Source organism: Brassica napus, chromosome C3 (genome assembly GCF_020379485.1).
Source record: "Brassica napus cultivar Da-Ae chromosome C3, Da-Ae, whole genome shotgun sequence".
Classification (NCBI taxonomy): domain Eukaryota; kingdom Viridiplantae; phylum Streptophyta; class Magnoliopsida; order Brassicales; family Brassicaceae; genus Brassica; species Brassica napus.
Window position 1 is genome coordinate 52,116,898 of NC_063446.1, and position 18,083 is coordinate 52,134,980.

At 32.4% G+C, this 18,083-nt stretch overlaps 1 protein-coding gene across 1 annotated transcript; it reads left to right on the plus strand.

The window, feature by feature from the left end:
• Nucleotides 1–13,323: 13,323 nt before the first annotated feature.
• LOC106346502 (probable arabinosyltransferase ARAD1) lies at nt 13,324–15,285 on the plus strand. The gene is made up of 2 exons (XM_013785856.3): nt 13,324–14,364; nt 14,501–15,285. Exons 1-2 carry the CDS (start codon nt 13,510–13,512, stop codon nt 15,056–15,058), a joined length of 1,413 nt encoding a protein of 470 aa, XP_013641310.1. The 5' UTR covers nt 13,324–13,509; the 3' UTR covers nt 15,059–15,285.
• Nucleotides 15,286–18,083: the final 2,798 nt, after the last annotated feature.

Genomic DNA, 18,083 nt, shown 5'->3' on the forward strand with positions numbered 1-18,083 from the left:
TTGCCAAAAATACTTGACATTATTGAAGTTATATACAACTTCAATAGCAAAACACAATAACACAAAATTTTTGTTAAATTTACTATAACTAAGAGAGAATACTTCTCAAATAACATAGTTAAATTCACAAAATATCAAAAATTACATAAGACAAGAACATATAATAATTTCACTAGAAGTCTTCTGGGAAGTCTTCGGAACACTTCTGGGAAGTCTTCGGAACACTTCTGGGAAGTCTTTTCGGAAGTCTTCTCGAAAGTCTTATGGGAAGTCTTCTCGGAAGTCTTCTTAGAAGTCGTTGGAATCATAATGAAAGTTACTCACTCGTTCTTGACCAAGAATCATAAACTTAAGTAATTCTAGTAAGCTTATAAATTTTTAAATAAAAAAGGAAGTAAAAGAGAAATGGTTTGTGTGTGTAAGAAATAAGAATATGAAGATGTAGATGTTGATTTTAGGTGCATTTAGAGCTTGAAATTGTTTGTTCATGGTGGTTGATATATTGATGACAATGGCAATATTGTAAATAAAATAATAAGATGAGGATGATTGAGTAAAACAACCATCTTCGAGAAAAAAAAATTAGAAAAAAATAATGTCATTTATGTGAATAATCCAAACTTTTGTGGTAAATATGGCAAATGAAAGTTTCAAAAAAGTCATGGATTAGTTTTGTGTTTGACTTTGAGATTTGAGCAATTTTTACAAAAAACCCACATATTAAAGTTGCATTCTGTTTTATTCAGTTACACTAAAAGAAATAGGAGTAAAGATGAGTAAGATAAAGTCTAAATCTCTTTGTAAACTAATCCTTTTTAGTGTACTCTTCCAATTTATATGTACACAATGCTCTATATATACAAGTTTTATTATGTTAAAATAATTTACATTAAAATTAACCAAAAATCTTAGTTTTATAATAGTTACTCAGATTTCATGAGACCAGCTAACCCAATCAAACTCCATAAAGCATTGTGGTAGTAAAACCATAAGGCTATTTACAATGGTGAAGTCTTTTTTTACCTTTTACATTCCACATCACATTTCTTTATTCCATATAACCATTTAACATTCATATCTTAAAGATAATAATTGTAAGTTTAACAATAGTTTTGGTTTTTAAAAAAGCACTCAATTCTATTTGTTTTTCCAATTTTTCTGTATTTGTTCTGTAAATACATATCAATAATAATTATCAGCTAAAATTATAATAAATAAAACTTAATTACTTTTAAATATTTTTATTATAAATTATAATTTTTCATCTATTTCACATAAAATTATTATTAATAAAATAAAGGCATTGTTGAATAATATCAATATTATAGTAAAAAAATATTTCCAAGTCGAATAAACTAAGTTCTATATGTAGATCACAAAAAATAAGTTTTAATATAATTTTTTTCTTCTAAAAAGTCTATTTGTTACAATATTATTCATTTGGAACCTTAATCAGTGTGGAACCTACATTTTAGTTATTCAAACTAGTCGAATGAATCCACATCTTCTTTTACTAATTATCAACATCACGACAGTTGAATAATAGATTTACTACTCTTCTGACACCCAATCTTCATATTGTCTCATGTATTGTAGTATCCTCCCAACTAAGTCCACTTACAAAAGCAATCTCATTAACCAAAATTAGTAGGTTCAAATCTGCAGTTTTGTTTTCTCTATTTTCTACATCAAATCCTATACATATTATATATTTTTTCAAGGAAAGTATACTTAGAAAACTCAATTATGATAGTATTTAAATATTAATTATTTTTTACAAATCTCACTATAACTATCAAAAATTATATGAATGATATTAAGAAAGAAGACATATCATGAGTTGATTGTAACAGACTATTGATTGATAAATTCTACTATAGAAATTTAAATACTAATGATAGATGATAAGGATTAAAGATATACATATAAGGAGTAGATTCCAACAGTTATTTGACAGTCCAATCTCAATATTGATATTAAAATATTAAAATCAAGATTTTGAATTAACATTCATGGGCTGTCAAAAAAAAAAGAATTAACATTCATGGTTATTAAGATTTGAATATTTTATATTTTGATAGCCATGTTCTTACGTATAAATAAAAAATTCATGTGAAGCATAATAAAAATATAAATTTATAATACATTGATAAAAAATTATAACTTATGAATATTATAAGAATCTGAATATAGTATATATAATTTAATCAATTATATGATAATTATTGATAAAATAGTAATACTAAACTTTATAATAAACATTTATTGATTAAATAATGTGACATAAAGCTATGTAGTTCATATAATTTGATACATTGTATACTTTACAATATGACAAAGTTGTATATAATCAAATTAAAAGAAAATACAAGATTAGTCATTGAAATAATATTTTCTTTTGATGCAAGAAATATCGGTGGTTTCAAAGGTAACTTGAAACACAATATCAGACCAAAGTCCTTGCGAATTGCAACATCTGATTCTTAAGAAAAGAAAAAAATATAAGATAATAAAATGCTAGAATAAGTAATTAAAAAGAGAGTGATATTGAGTAATAAATAGAAACAGCATGAAGATCTGCGGGACAGTGGAGTTACCTGGGATATACAGAGAAGATGTGTAGTTGACAGAAAAGAGTACCCTAGGAAATTAAGAGCGAACAATCTGAGACATTTTAAAAGTTGAGGGGTTATGTTATAGGGGTGTCCAAATGGATAAACCAATCTAAACCAAACCATATCCAAATAGTTTTAAGTTTATATGGTCATGGATTGGATCAATCCATAACTCATTTAGGTTAATTAGTTAATGGTTTTAATGGTTAATCCATCAAAAAATAATTTTATAAATGGTTATTAAGTAAAAAAAAATATTTTCGGGGCTAAAAAAAATATTTCTTAGACTTAAGACAACCACAACTATATATATGATTTTGGTAGGAAATACAATTTTACTATTTAGAGGGAAAAGATAATTTTGTGATTTTAATGAAAACTATAATTAATAGTTTAGCGGAAAATAAGATTTTGCGGTTTTAGCGAAAAAATACAATTTTACAGTTTTGGCAGAAAACATGATTTTCTGTTTTGAAAAAGTACGATTTTGCGGCTTTGGTGGGAAAGCACGATTTTGGGGTTTTGGCGAAAAACACAATTTTTATGGTTTTAGCAAAAAAAAACATGATCTATTTTGCGATTTTGGCGGGAAAACACGATTTTACAGTTTTGGCGGAAAACACAATTTTACAGTTTTAGCAAAAAAAAATGATTTTCCGGTCTTGGCGGAAAATGATTTTCCGGTCTTGGCGGAAAACGATTTTACAGTTTTGCGGAAAAACACGATTTTACAGTTTTTACTGGAAAACATGATTTTACGGTTTTTGCAGGAAAACACGATTTTACAGTTTTGGTAGAAAAACATAATTTGTGGTTTAGTTGTGGTTTTGGTGGAAAATCGTTATAATAGTACATTTGCATATAAACAAAAATCAAAATTAGAAAATCTCAAAATGTGTTAAATTGTAACATCAAATTGATCACATGTATGAAAAGTTCTTCAAAATTAACAATGAAATATTATGATAATGGATTTACCTGAGATTTATAGAGGAGACAACAGTCTAGATCGAAAAGTTCGAAGAAAATGAAAGACGATCAAATCATATATGGCTTCAATGGAGGACTCAAACTTATAATAGTTCATTTGCATATAAAACATAATCAAAATCAGCCAACCAAAAATATATGGGCAATTCTTTCAAATAACTCATTTTAAATTTTTTTCATAGAAAAAGTTCTCAAAGAGAAAAATGACCAAAAAAGTTTTATTAAAGAGACAAAAGACTCTTCTATCCATTTTTTTATAGATATATAATTAATAAAACTATAAAATAAATTTTACAATCTTGAAGTATATGTTTTCAAATTCATTTTAAAATTCGAAAATGCTTTTTGAAACTATTTTAAATTTTTATTTTTAAATTTTAATATTTATATTCTATTTTTAAAAATTATAAACCTCACCCCCAAAACTTCATCTCTTAACTCTAAATCCAAAATCTATGATTAGTTAAATCTAGTGGTATAAAGGTATATTTACCCTTTAATAAAACTTATTTTGATTATTTTCTTCTTTACTGGTTCTTTTTGTGAAAATAAATTAAAAAAGCTTTCCTAGGAAATTCTTCAAACATATGTATATATAAAAATATTGGCATTCTAAAATAGTATAAATCTATTAAATCAAAGGCAACAAAAATGTTTACAGCACGAATCAGTGGCTTCATTTTTTGTTGAAAATGTCGTAGTCATATAGTAAATGGAATATTCTCTAATAAATTCTAAAATATGTTTCTCATAAAGTAAGATTATTTTTAGAATATATTGCTAAATAAATTTTAATAATAAAAATAAGAATATCCCGGGAGTAGTTTTCATAAGAATTTTTATTGACAAATGTTGCGATAACTATTCAAATACTAAAGCATGATATTAAGAAAAAAATATCTCATGAGTTGATTTTATATTGACAAATACCATTATGAATATTTAAATATTAAATCTAGGAAGTAGGTTGCACTATCTTTTTGATTGACAATCCCATTATAGCTATTTAAAAATTAAATATACATAACAAGAAAAAATATATTCAGGGAATCGATTGTAACCAATTTTTGAATATTATATTTTTTATGGTATGGTACTTATAAACAAAATGATCATATAAAGTATGGTACAATATCATATTTTAAACTTGTAATGTTTTCATAAAATAGTACAAATTATAAAATATTATGATTAAATTGCAATATACATGATTTTGCATTAACATTCATGGTTTATTTAGATTTGAATATTTTATTTTCCATAACGTGAATAAATTAATTGATCATATAAAAAGTTACAAATATCATATTCTAAATTTATAATGCAACAAAATAGTTAAAACTATAACTTATACTAGCATATTATATTTATCATATAATATGATTTTGAATATGAATAATTATATGTTTATAATTAATATAATAATCATATTAAACTTTTCAATATAAATTTATTGATTAAACTATATTTCATACAAATTTTATGTACATATTTTGTATATTATTTAGAATATTGTTAAATTTAATATAATCTTTTTATATAAAGTTGATTGTTAGTAATATTATAATTGTAATAGTTAGATTTATGCATATAATAACCTACTGATTTGACTACTCTTTAGTAGTTCACAAATAGATTGGTTATATCTGTAATGAAATAAATTACTTCTAAAGAGAATGGAATAAATGCATGTAAACACCAAGCAGAATGTGTTCTATTATGGGGGAGATTTACTAAATATGACTAAAAACTTAATTTTGATTGTAAAAGTATACCTAAACTTGAATCAAATGTAAAAGTAACCCAAAAACCTTGTGAAATTACAGCCAATCTCTTGTGACCAAACAAAAAACAGAACTCATTTTTATGAATATATTCCCGCAAAGTCTTCTGAGTCTTCTGAGATTCTGTTAAGTCTTCTGCACGACGTCCACGGAAGTCGTCTGGTATAGTTGATCTTAAAAATAATTTATAAATTTTGTAAAAAATATTTTGATAAGCGAAAATTAAAATCATGTAATTATAAACAGTTTTAATTGATATAAATTAAGATATAATAAAATTGAATTGTTTTCAACATAGATGAGTGAAAGAAGTGAATCATGATATTCTTTGGGTTAGATTTTGGAAAGCTTAAATCTTTTTTGAAAAATTAAAATTTTATCAACATGTGACAACATATGTTGTAGTATTGTATGTATTCTTAGGGTTAGATTTTAGAAAGCTTAAATCTTTTTTGAAAAATTAAAATTTTATCAACATGTGACTATTTATATGTATAGTAAACACTTTTTAAGTTTAATTTGATTTTATGAAGTGTTTAGTTAGTTAATTTAGTTTAGGGGTTATGTTTAGGGTCTAGACGACTAACATGTAAGTCGTCTGGGAAGTTTTCTAACTCCCGCTAAAAATATTTTAGTTTCCCGCTAAAAATATTGAAGTCTTCTGGGCGACTTACAAGTAAGTCGTCTAGTAAGTCTTCTGATCGAAAATATTTAACTTTATTAAAAAATTTGTCTCCATATATAAAGAAAAATTTACACATTATCTCTCCTCCTTTCAAATGGCTGCAACAAAAATAGTATGTTCCTCATTCTAAAACTCTCCAAACTCTCTCTAATCTCTTTGAACTTATAGACAACAAACTTTATATCAATTTATTGTTTTTGTCTCATGTCTTTCTTACTAGTTTATCTTGTTTTGCAGGTTTTTCATCACATGGTTCTCATCTTCCACTCATTTAAAGGTAGATTTATTAATTTTAGATATGTATTTTTGTGTGTTCTATAAAAGTACATCTATTTAATATTCCACTCATTTTCTCTGTTTTTAAGCCATTTGAACTTTTTGAAGATGCAAGTTTTTCAGATCTGGAAGACTTCTGGGCCAGAAGACTTCCAGACGACTTCCAGGAAGACCATGAAGACTTCCAGACGAATTTCAGGAAGTCTTCTAACGGAGTCTTCTCCCATGTCCCCCTTTCATAATAGATCTGAGTGTTTTGGTAAGTTCTTATGTTGGTTTTTCTTCATTTGGTAACCTCCTGTTCCATAAAATTCAAACTTTTTTCCCAAACTAAAACTCTCCAAACCCACTCTAATCTCTTTTACTTGAAAACACTAAACTTTATATGAATTTTTCATTTTTGTCTCATGTCTTTATCACTAATCTATCTTTTTGTTGCAAGTTTTAATCAGATGGTTCTCATCTTCCACTTGGATATGTACTTTGTGTGTTCTATAAAAGTATGTTTATCTAATTTTCCACTCATTTTCTCTGTTTTAAGCCATTTGAATGTTTTTGGATATGATATGCAGGTTTTACAGATCTGGGTTTGATATACATGTTTTTCAGATCTGGGTCAGACTTTGGAAGACCTATGGAAAGTTTTCTCAGAAGTCTTCTAAAATATAATGCGCTAGAAGACTTCCAGGAAGTCTTCCAGACGACTTCTTGTCTTTGTAGAGGAATGATCTATAATAGTTTTGTTTGTGGTCTGTTTTGTGATTTGCATGTGTACTCCTTTAGTTGTGATTGTTTTTGTAAATTTGAAGAGACATTAATGAAAAAGTTTGGTAAATATGTTCATTTTCCACGACATTATCTTGCCAAAATTACTTGACATAATTGAAGTTATTGATACAACTTCAATATCAAAACAGAAGAACACAAAAAAATTAATCAAATTTATTACAACTAAGGGAGATGAATTCTCAAGAAAAGTTAGTCAAATTCACAAAAGATAAAACATTACATAAGTTCAAAGCTAGAACAATTTCATTAGATACATAAGTAAAAAGTATATCTTATGATCTGAGAAGACACATTAAATCATGTTACTTGATATTCTTGAAGTTACTTAACACTTTTGAAAATTAAATAAACATATCTTAAAGTTACTTAACAAATTTACAAAAACTAACGTAGAAGACTTCCACAAAAGTCTTCTCAATTAGCTAGAAACTTTACTAACCATGAATGTTGGTAACCTTATAAATATCACCAATTAAGTTATAAATTTCATTCAGTAACCCCAATATTGACTAATATACATGAATTAACAAAAAAAATTAAAAATTCTTTATAGTTTTAGAGAAAATGAAAGTTTATTAAACATTGACGCAGACGACTTCCACGGAGGTCGTCTGGTAGACTTCTAGGAAGTCGTCCATTTAGGTTAGTTTTGCAATTGATTTTTAACCTAGACGACTTACATGGAAGTCGTCCATCTTTGTTTGTTAAAAAAAAAATTCGAGACGACTTCCATGTAAGCTGTCAAGGAAAAATGGGTTAGTTTTGCATTTGATCGGATTGTGTCAGAAATTTGATTTTTCCTGGACGACTTACATGTAAGTCGTCCAGTAGAAAACTAAAAAATCAATATTTTGTTATACCTAGACGTCTCAGGATAGTTTTACAATTGAAAAATAAAACAAATTTTTTTTTTTCTAGACGACTTACACGGAAGTCGTCCGTCCGACGACTTATATGAAGTCGTCCAAGATAAGCAAGGTTTGACCAGAATCTCAGAATAAAATCATGGATGACTTTCGTGGAAGTCATCTGATGGATGACTTTCGTGGAAGTCATCTGATGGATGACTTCCGTGTAAGTCATCTGATGGATGACTTCCGTGTAAGTCGTCTAGACAAAAATAATTTTTTTTTTGTTTTATTTTTCAATTGCAAAACTAACCTGAGACGACTTACATGGAAGTCGTCTAGGTATAACAAAATATTGATTTTTTAATTTTCCACTGGACGACTTACATGTAAGTAATCCAGGAAAAGTCAAATTTCTGACACAATCCGGTCAAATGCAAAACTAACCCGTTTACCTTAGACGACTTACATGGAAGTCGTCTCGATTTTTTTTTTAACAAACAAAGATGGTCGACTTCCATGTAAGTCGTCTAAAAAACACATTTAAAAGTCAATTGCAAAATTAACCTCTGCATTGACCAGAAGACTTCCATGTAAACAGCCAAACGACTTACCCGGAAGTCGTCCGGACGAACAGATCTGGAAAAAACTAATTTCATAGTTTCAACTAGTGAGATAACTTGTTTAGCACACAAAAGTCTTCTCCAAGCACCCAGAATCTCAAACAAAAGTGACCCACCAAGAATCGTAAGCTTCAATGACTTTATGAACCATAAAAATTTTAGAATCAAAATTTTGGTTTTTTTTTAGATGAATATGAAGAGAAAGTTTTTTGGTTCATAAGAATTGAAAAAAAGAGAGTGTAAATCGATTTTTAGGTGCATTAAGAGCTTCAAATTGATTGTTCATGGTGGTTGGTGTATTGATGGCAATGACAATATTGTGAATACTTGAGAAAAATGAGGGTGATAGAGTAAAATAAGTATTTTCAAAAAAGAAAAAGTGATGGCATTTTCGTGAATAATCTGAACTTTGGGGGTGAAAGAGGCAAGTCAAAGTTCTAAAAAAATTATGGGTTAATTTTGTGTTTGACTTCAAGTTTTGAGTCATATTTGCAAAAATTCCTCTATTATGTTCACCTTAGGATTTACGAGAGATGATCAGAAGATTTTTAGTCACTTATTAGACGATCTGAGGGATGGGTTTGGAGATAAAATATGAATGAATGATTGTTTATGGGTTGTGCTGTGTGAGAGATTGCCCAAAAGAGAGAAAGAGAAACATGTGTACATGTGGATAATGAACCACATGATACATATGTATTTGTGGATAGTGAAATTTGTATTTGTGGATACATGATACATTTGTATATACATGATAATGAACCATGTGTATACATGATACATATGTATTTGTGGATAGTGAAATTTGTTTAAATATAGATAATGAAAATATATGTGCATCTCTATGCTATTGACTGTATATATGTTGAAATATATTAAGTGTTTTAATTTTGTAAATATCTAATGATAAGGTAGAAATTTGTGAACAAATGTATATGTGGATAATGTTAAAACTATATTTGCAAAATAATATGAATATATCTTCTTATACACACTTGCAATAATACTTACAAACTAACTAAACCGCTAAATAGAGTAGATACTAAATATTGGAAATGTCTTTTTCTAAAGACATGATATTGCAATTTGAAGAAATAAAATTTTAAATTTTAATGTTTCGTAAGAAATAGTTTTGTTCAAATTGAAACTTATGTATATGTGGATAGCGAAATATGTGTACATTTCTATGCTATTTACTTTATATATGTTAAAACGTATTAAGTGTAATGATAATTAAGTGTAAATATCTTATGACAGTGTGCATGTGGACATTTGTGAACCATTGTACATATGGGCTAATGTTAAAACTAGATTTTTCAAAATGATATAATTCAATATGAATATATCTGTTTATGTTTTAAGAAAAATTATTTTACAAGTCTTTTTAATTTTTACGCAAAAATTGAGTTTATGTTTAAGCTGCAAAATAAGATTTATAGTTTTGGCCGGGAATACGATATATTGTTTTGTTAAAAAAAATCTCAAAAACTTTATTTCAAGGTTATATTAAAAAAATTAAAAAATTACAATTTTAATGAAATATCGAATTTTGCAAATTTGGTTAACAATTTTTATTTTATAATTTTAATATTAATATATAGTTTCAGCGATTTTTGTTTTTTCTCACATAATTTTTGTTTTTTGCCTAAAAAAAGATGAATATAAATTGTTTAAGAGAAAGATACATTCTAGTGGCTATATTTAAATTTGGGCTTTCCTTAAATATAAGAAAGTGAGAAGAACCAAATCAATAAAGTTATTATTAAAAAAAAAAAGGTAAAAGCTGAATGAAGAAAGAGAAAGAGTATTGGGTTTTTTAGTTGGTAAAAGTGTCTTAGTAGTCAAAAAATGAATTATTGTGTAATTAAATCACAAGATGTGATCCTGAGTGTAAAACACTCTTTTAAATCAAAGCTTTAGTTTAATCATAGATCTAGTCATCTGTCTAATTTTATATAGCATTGAATCACATTTCAGTCATCAATGCACGTTATTTTTGCTAGATCACATTTTAACGTCAATCAAATTATACCGTTTTCAGTTAAGTGTGTTATCAATTAATAGTATAATTGTATCAAATAAAAGTAACCGCGTATATGTACGTAAAAAATGTGTGGAAATGACTGATTTCCTAGATAACATATGTGCAGGTGTATGGATTTTAAATTTTCATATGATTTTAAAATGTTGCATGACCACTAAAAAGCAAATTAAGTATACAATTTTTTTTTTCATCAATATAAACAGACTCATGAAACTCTGGAAACCAAACTGGGAACTCGCTATCTATTTGAACGACAAACGACGGTTGTATCCTTGAATTTCGTGTGAAACTGTCCGGTCTTGAATTATGTGCCTGATGTATATGAATGATCACTTAGTTGTAGAAACTTCTTCTTAGGATCTTGATATCTTCATGTATCTTGCAAATGTTGATCATTCTTCTGGTTTCAAAACCATATTCACCAATTAAGAACAATCTGTTGCAAATGTGACATGAAACTGATGTAAATTCCTCGTACATTTTCATTGCCCATATGAAAGCTTCCACTTCCGAGTGAAGAGGTGACAAACTAGATCGAGTATTTCTGCCCCCCATCAATCCATCAAAACCTTCCGATGTACTATACCAACCTTGTCCCAAATGAATTTCCTTATCCTTCTATAATCCATCCATGAAACACCATCTTCCCGGGATGGTAGGTAGTGTAGTAGCCTCCCCCTCCCTATGTGCGACAGTCTTTTGTGTGATTGAAACATGTGCCTATGTCCAAAGTAAAGATTTCGTCTCTACCAATTTAAGTGTGTTTCTGAGATCAACATCTATATTACTAAAAACTTTATTATTTTTTCCCTTCGAGATATACCATAATATCCATGCAAATTGGTGATCATCCATTTTGGGAGAAAATCTCCAATATAGCTAATCCATATTTGCGAAAAGTGATTGTTGAGAAAAAAAATATCCAGATTCGAAAAGATCTTCGAGAATGCACAAACTTGAACCGCCGGAGGACATTAAAAACAACACATGATTTATTGATTCCTCTGATGCTTCACATCTTGCATAACATATATCACCCTGGATTCCCCTGGTCGGTAAATTCTTCTTAACCGCTATACAACCTGTCAGTAATTGCCATAGAAAATGCTTGATTTTAGGTGAACACCGAATTTTCCAACAGAACGCTTTAAGAGAATCGATCGTTGGTTCATATTTTGTAGAAAGTTTTTCTCTATCAGTATAAACTCTTTCCACTTGATAAGCGGATTTAACCAGGCATTTTACAATGTATTTCTCATTATTTGTAAAATACCATACATTTCTATCATCCAAATTGCGTCCGGTTTAAAGGTATACTTTTTATAATCTTCACATATTAAGGATTCACCAAAGATCGAAGAGCCTATAAATTCTATGATCTCGTTGATACATTAATGTGGGAGTCCACTGTAAGGTCTGGATAAATCTGTTGTTGATTACTGTTTGCTGGTCTCAGGCGAATGGCTGGGAACAAAGTATATAATCTCGTTGGTTATTTAATAATGTTTGCACTTTGAATCTGTGTACATAGTTGCTAAATCCATTATATCTTCTTCCTGCCAGGAGAATATTTATTTTTCCAAAGATTTGTGTTGCTTTTTTTTTTAATAAAATAGATTTTACTCTATTGAGCCATTATGAGTATATAGACTTTTTTATGTATTAAAGAATCAATAGAAATCCATTATGATTAATTTATAACAAGTGTATTGGTCCATGTGACTAGGGTTTTCAAAAAGTAGACTAGTATAAATTTCTTTTATGTTATTTATGAGAATTGCTAAAATGCAACTCTCTATTCTATATGTATAAAAATCGATTTGCAATCATTTTAAGACTTGGTGACAAACCAAGTTCCTTCTTTTATTTCTCTTTTATGTTCTAATAAAGTCTTTGGAGCTATTTTTATTTTGTGTTTCAGTAAGTACTTATGAGCATCAAAACTGTTTTTTGTTTTTGTTTTGAGATTGCTATCATTTGAAGGTATACTTTGGATAATAGTTTTGATACTTTAACCGGGTGATTTGGTAGTGATTAATTTGAGGGCAAAAACCCAATACGGTAAAGCTACTAGGGTTCGAGTCCCGACCACTGGATAATTAACATTTTGGCATCACCAGGGACAAGGGATCAACACGTGGCAACACGTGACTAGTCTGGACCACTTCTGTAGAACCAGGATACCTCGTATAATTAAAAAAAAAAAATAGTTTTGATACCTTTAACAACCCAAAACAGATATGTTAATACGCGAAAGATCTAAATGATTTCTACAGGTGTAAATAAAATGGATAAGACTATACAAAGCAGCCAATAAAAAACAAATATGTGAAGGATTTAAGTTCATACAAATAAAAATTCTTTATAAAAAATAAATATCCAGAAAAACTGTTCTCGTGGGCTGACCTGATTCTAGTTAGGCGTTGGATCCAAACATGGTCCCATGTTTGTTTAAAACATACACATGTTATATTTGACAAAAAAAACTTGGTCCCATCGTACTTTTTTGGCAAAAGAAAGTTATTTCGACTTTCAAGTTTTGGGCCCAAACTTGGTCCCATCTTGCTTTAGCTACACTAACTATTTCAATGACTGGACTCTGAATTATTTGTTGGGTCTACCTTGTACAAAACTAAAAAATAAATAGTGGAAAGTAAATAATTACTCTTAGAAAAACAAAACAAAACAAATTAAAAGAGTTAATAATAGGAAAGTTGACGATCCCTGAAGCCTTAATAAGCACCGTACCGTTTGTTACTCCTCCTAGTCCGCCGCTCTATGAGAGATGAAATTGGTGTCAGAGAAGAACATCCTCTTACCACCATTCATGCTCTCGCTTCCCTAACTCTGACCTTATGGCAATGCCGGAGAAGAACGGTTCCACGATCGGGTACGTAGCCCGAAACTTCCTTCTCTGCCTATTCGTCTTCACAACGGTCCTCTTCGCTCTCTCCTGCTACTTTGTGTTGCGTTCCACTGCCCACAACCGCTTCCTTAGCTCCACATTTCAATCCAAATCATTCGCTCGCGATCCCAGCTTGAAAGATGATTGCAGATGCGTTGAAGATGAGAAGAGAAGGGGTCCTCTCAAGGTCTTCATGTACGACATGGATCCGGAGTTTCATTTCGGATTGTTAAATTGGAAACCTGAGGGAGGGGGGAGTGTATGGCCTGATGTTCACAAGTTCATACCTCCTTACCCTGGAGGCTTGAATTTGCAGCACAGCATTGAGTATTGGCTCACCTTGGATCTTCTTGCGTCCGAGTATCCAAACGGTCCTAGACCCATTGCTGCCAAAAGAGTTTATAACTCTACCGAAGCCGATGTTATCTTTGTTCCCTTTTTCTCCTCCTTGAGTTACAATCGGTTTTCGAAGGTGAATCCTCATCAGAAAACAAGCAGAAACAAGGATTTGCAAGGAAAGCTTGTTGCTTTCTTGACTGCTCAGGAGGAGTGGAAGAGGTCAGGTGGTAGAGACCATGTGGTTCTTGCTCATCATCCCAATAGCATGTTGGATGCTAGAAACAAGCTCTTTCCTGCGATTTTTATACTCTCTGACTTCGGAAGGTATCCTCCTACTGTTGCAAACGTTGAGAAAGATGTCATTGCGCCTTATAAGCATGTCATCAAAACTTACCAAAACGATACCTCTGGTTTCGATAGCAGACCCATTCTGCTTTACTTTCAGGGTGCCATCTACAGGAAAGATGTGAGTTCTACTCCCTTCTTCTGTCTATTTAGTTATTAATATATAGTGTTCATATTATATGTACGTAGATATAGATAGTCTTTTTGCTATGTGGTTTGCTCATATGATGTGTCATATATATATATATATATCTCAGGGTGGGTTTGTGCGTCAGGAGTTGTTCTACCTGTTGCAAGATGAGAAAGACGTGCATTTCTCGTTTGGGAGCGTGAGAAACGGAGGCATAAACAAAGCAAGCCAAGGAATGCACAACTCCAAGTTCTGCCTCAACATTGCCGGAGACACTCCTTCATCTAACCGTCTCTTTGACGCCATTGCAAGTCACTGCGTGCCTGTCATTATCAGTGACGACATTGAGCTTCCTTTCGAGGACGTTATTGATTACTCTGAGTTCTCCGTGTTTGTTCGCACCTCTGATGCCTTGAAAGAGAACTTTCTGGTTAACTTGATTAGGGGAATCACCAAGGAGGAGTGGACAAGGATGTGGAATAGATTGAAGGAAGTGGAGAAGTTCTATGAGTTTCATTTCCCGTCAAGGTTTGATGATGCAGTCCAAATGATATGGCAAGCGATTGCACGCAAAGTTCCTAGCGTTAAAATGAGGATTCATAAGTCTCGGAGGTACTCTGGATCTGTTTCTGATGCAGGGAAAGAGTCAAGATGGTCGTCATTGATACCTCGGAGTTTCTGGTGAATAAAGATGAGATCCTTTTTTTGTTCTTCATTTTCTCAGAAGGCCTTGGCACTGACTTCAAATTGTTTTTTTTTTCTTGTGTAGAGAGAAGTTTATGTTTGATTTCTGAACTTTTTCTCCAAATCATAGGTTATATAGACAGAGAGATTAGTCGCTTTTCTCCAAAGAAAGATAATAATGTTGTAAGTTGATTTGTTAATTGTTAATTTTCATCTCTTTTTTACGGTGAGCCTAGTTTGTTTAGTACAACAGCATGTTAGTAGATGCGTATATCATCATCAGTCAACAACGACACAGTTGGCTCAAGAATTTAAGTTGCAGAGTGTTACGAGTAATTTCTCAGACTCACTAATTTATGTAAAGATGTAAAGAAAGATAACTTTTATTGCTTGATCAATGAATTACAAAACGAATCTCTCAGAAACTCTCTTGTCATGATATGATGATCAAATAACTTGATGACTACTACTAACGTACTCTCCTCTATATATAAGGTTTCGCACAAACGCGTTAACCTAGCATCCCATGTGCTTTGGTCCCCCCCTATCCTACTTGGCAAGATGGACAGCAATGCATCACGCAAAGCTTGTGAAAAAACACCCCACGTGCTATTATCACGCATCCAAAGCACCACTTTTTTATTCTTCATGACTTCTAGACCCTTCTTCTCCAAGTAAACTCACAATAGTAAAGTAACCACGAGACCACTTCTGATGGGCTCAGTTAGCGGACGTAGAGGCCTCATTCTTCATTGTGGCCCTCTTACGCTGATAAGTATAGATGATCGGAGGATGTGTAGCTCCATAGGTATCAATACCCTGCCCATCAAAACTAACCTTGTTCTCAAGGTTGAAGTTACTGAACTTGCTCTGCATCTTCGTTTTACTCTCCCACGTGCAGTCAAACTCAGGTAAACCTTTCCATTTCACCAACACTTCCTCCTGACCCGATTTCGCATTCACCCTTGACTATAGTATCAACTCAGGTTCTGCCTCTATAACTCCCTCTGCAGTTAACTGTGATGGTAGTGGTGTAGCTTCAACCGAGTCCCCCACCATCTTTTTAAGCTGAGACACGTGAAAGGTGTTGTGGATCTTGGCGTCTGAAGGGAGCCTTAGACGGTACGCTACCTCTCCAACACGAGCTTCAATCTCATACGGACCGTAAAATCGCGCCGACAGCTTCTCATTAGCTCTTTTGGCTAATGTTTTCTGACGATAGGGCCTGAGTTTCAAAAGGACCAAGTCGCCCACCTCATACACCAGCTCACGACGTGAAGTATCTGCTTTTGCTTTCATCCTCTGCTGAGCACGGTGCAGATGATCTTTGATCAGCTTCAGTGTCTCGTCCCTTTCTAACAAATGCCCTTCCAATTCTGCATTACTGGTTGAACCCATCTAATACTTTAAAAGAACTGGGGGATCTCTTCCATAGACCCCTTTGAACGGTGTCATCTGTATAGAAGAGTGAAACGAGGTATTGTAACTGTATTCTGCCCAAGGCAGGAACTGAACCCACGATTTCAGTTTATCACTAGAGTAACACCTCAGATACGTCTCCATTCTTTGGTTAGTCACCTTCGTCTGTCAATCTGTTTGAGGATGGTAAGCCGTGCTGAAGCACAACCTTGTACCCGACAGACGAAAGAGCTCTTTCCAAAACAGGCTCGTGAAAACCTTGTCTCTATCGGAAATGATGGTCTTAGGAAAGCCGTGTAGTCGGATGATCTCCTGTATGAATGTCTCCGCAACTTCATTAGCGGTGAACGGGTGCTTGAGTGCCACAAAATGACTATATTTGGTCAGTCAATCAACCACAACCATCACTGCATTGTAACCCGACGAGCGAGGTAAGCCCTCCACAAAGTCCATTGACAGATCTTCCCACACACGTTCTGGCACTGGTAGCGGTTGAAGCAATCCTCCTGGAGCTAGTGTGGAGTATTTGTGGCGCTGGCAGACTTGACAAGCAGACACATAACGTCTAATGTCCGTCATCATGCCAGGCCAGTAGAACATTTCCGCAGCTCTTAGCACTCCCCCATGTCCTCCTGTTTTACTATCATGCAGCTCCTGCATTATCAGCCCCACCATTGATGATTTCTTCGGTATCACCAACCGACCACGCCTCAACAAACGGCCATGTACTACTGCATAATCTGGATGAGATTTAGGATCCTTCTGCTACTCCTTTATCAAAGTATGCAGCTCTGAGTCTTTGTCTACTTCTCCACTGATCTCTTCTAACTGAATTGCCACTGGCCTTGTGATAGCTGCGAGCTCCGGTGTGACCTCTTTTCTCGACAATGCGTCTGCAGCCTTAATATCTAGACCTGACTTATACTGAACGGAGAAGTCGAAATCTAACAGCTTTGTCAACCAACTTCTGATGGGCGTAGTTAGCGGACGTAGAGGCCTCATTCTTCATTGTGCCCCTCTTACACTGATAAGTATAGATGATCAGAGGATGTGTAGCTCCATAGGTATCAATACCCAGCCCATCAAAACTAGCCTTGTCCTCAAGGTTGAAGTTACTAAACTTGCTCTGCATCTTCGTTTTACTCTCTCACGTGCAGTCAAACTCAGATAAACCTTTCCATTTCACCAACACTTCCTCCTAACCCGATTTCGCATTCACCCTTGACTATAGTATCAACTCAGGTTCTGCCTCCATAAATCCCTCTGCAGTTAACTGTGATGGTAGTGGTGTATCTTCAACCGAGTCCCCCACCATCTTTTTAAGCTGAGACACGTGAAAGATGTTGTGGATCTTGGCGTCTGAAGGGAGCTTTAGACGGTACACTACCTCTCCAACACGAGCTTCAATCTCATACGGACCGTAAAATCGCGCCGACAGCTTCTCATTAGCTCTTTTGGCTAATGTTTGCTGACGATAGGGCCTGAGTTTCAAAAGGACCAAGTCGCCCACCTCATACACCAGCTCACGACGCGAAGTATCTGCTTTTGCTTTCATCCTCTGCTGAGCACGGTGCAAATGATCTTTGATCAGCTTCAGTGTCTCGTCC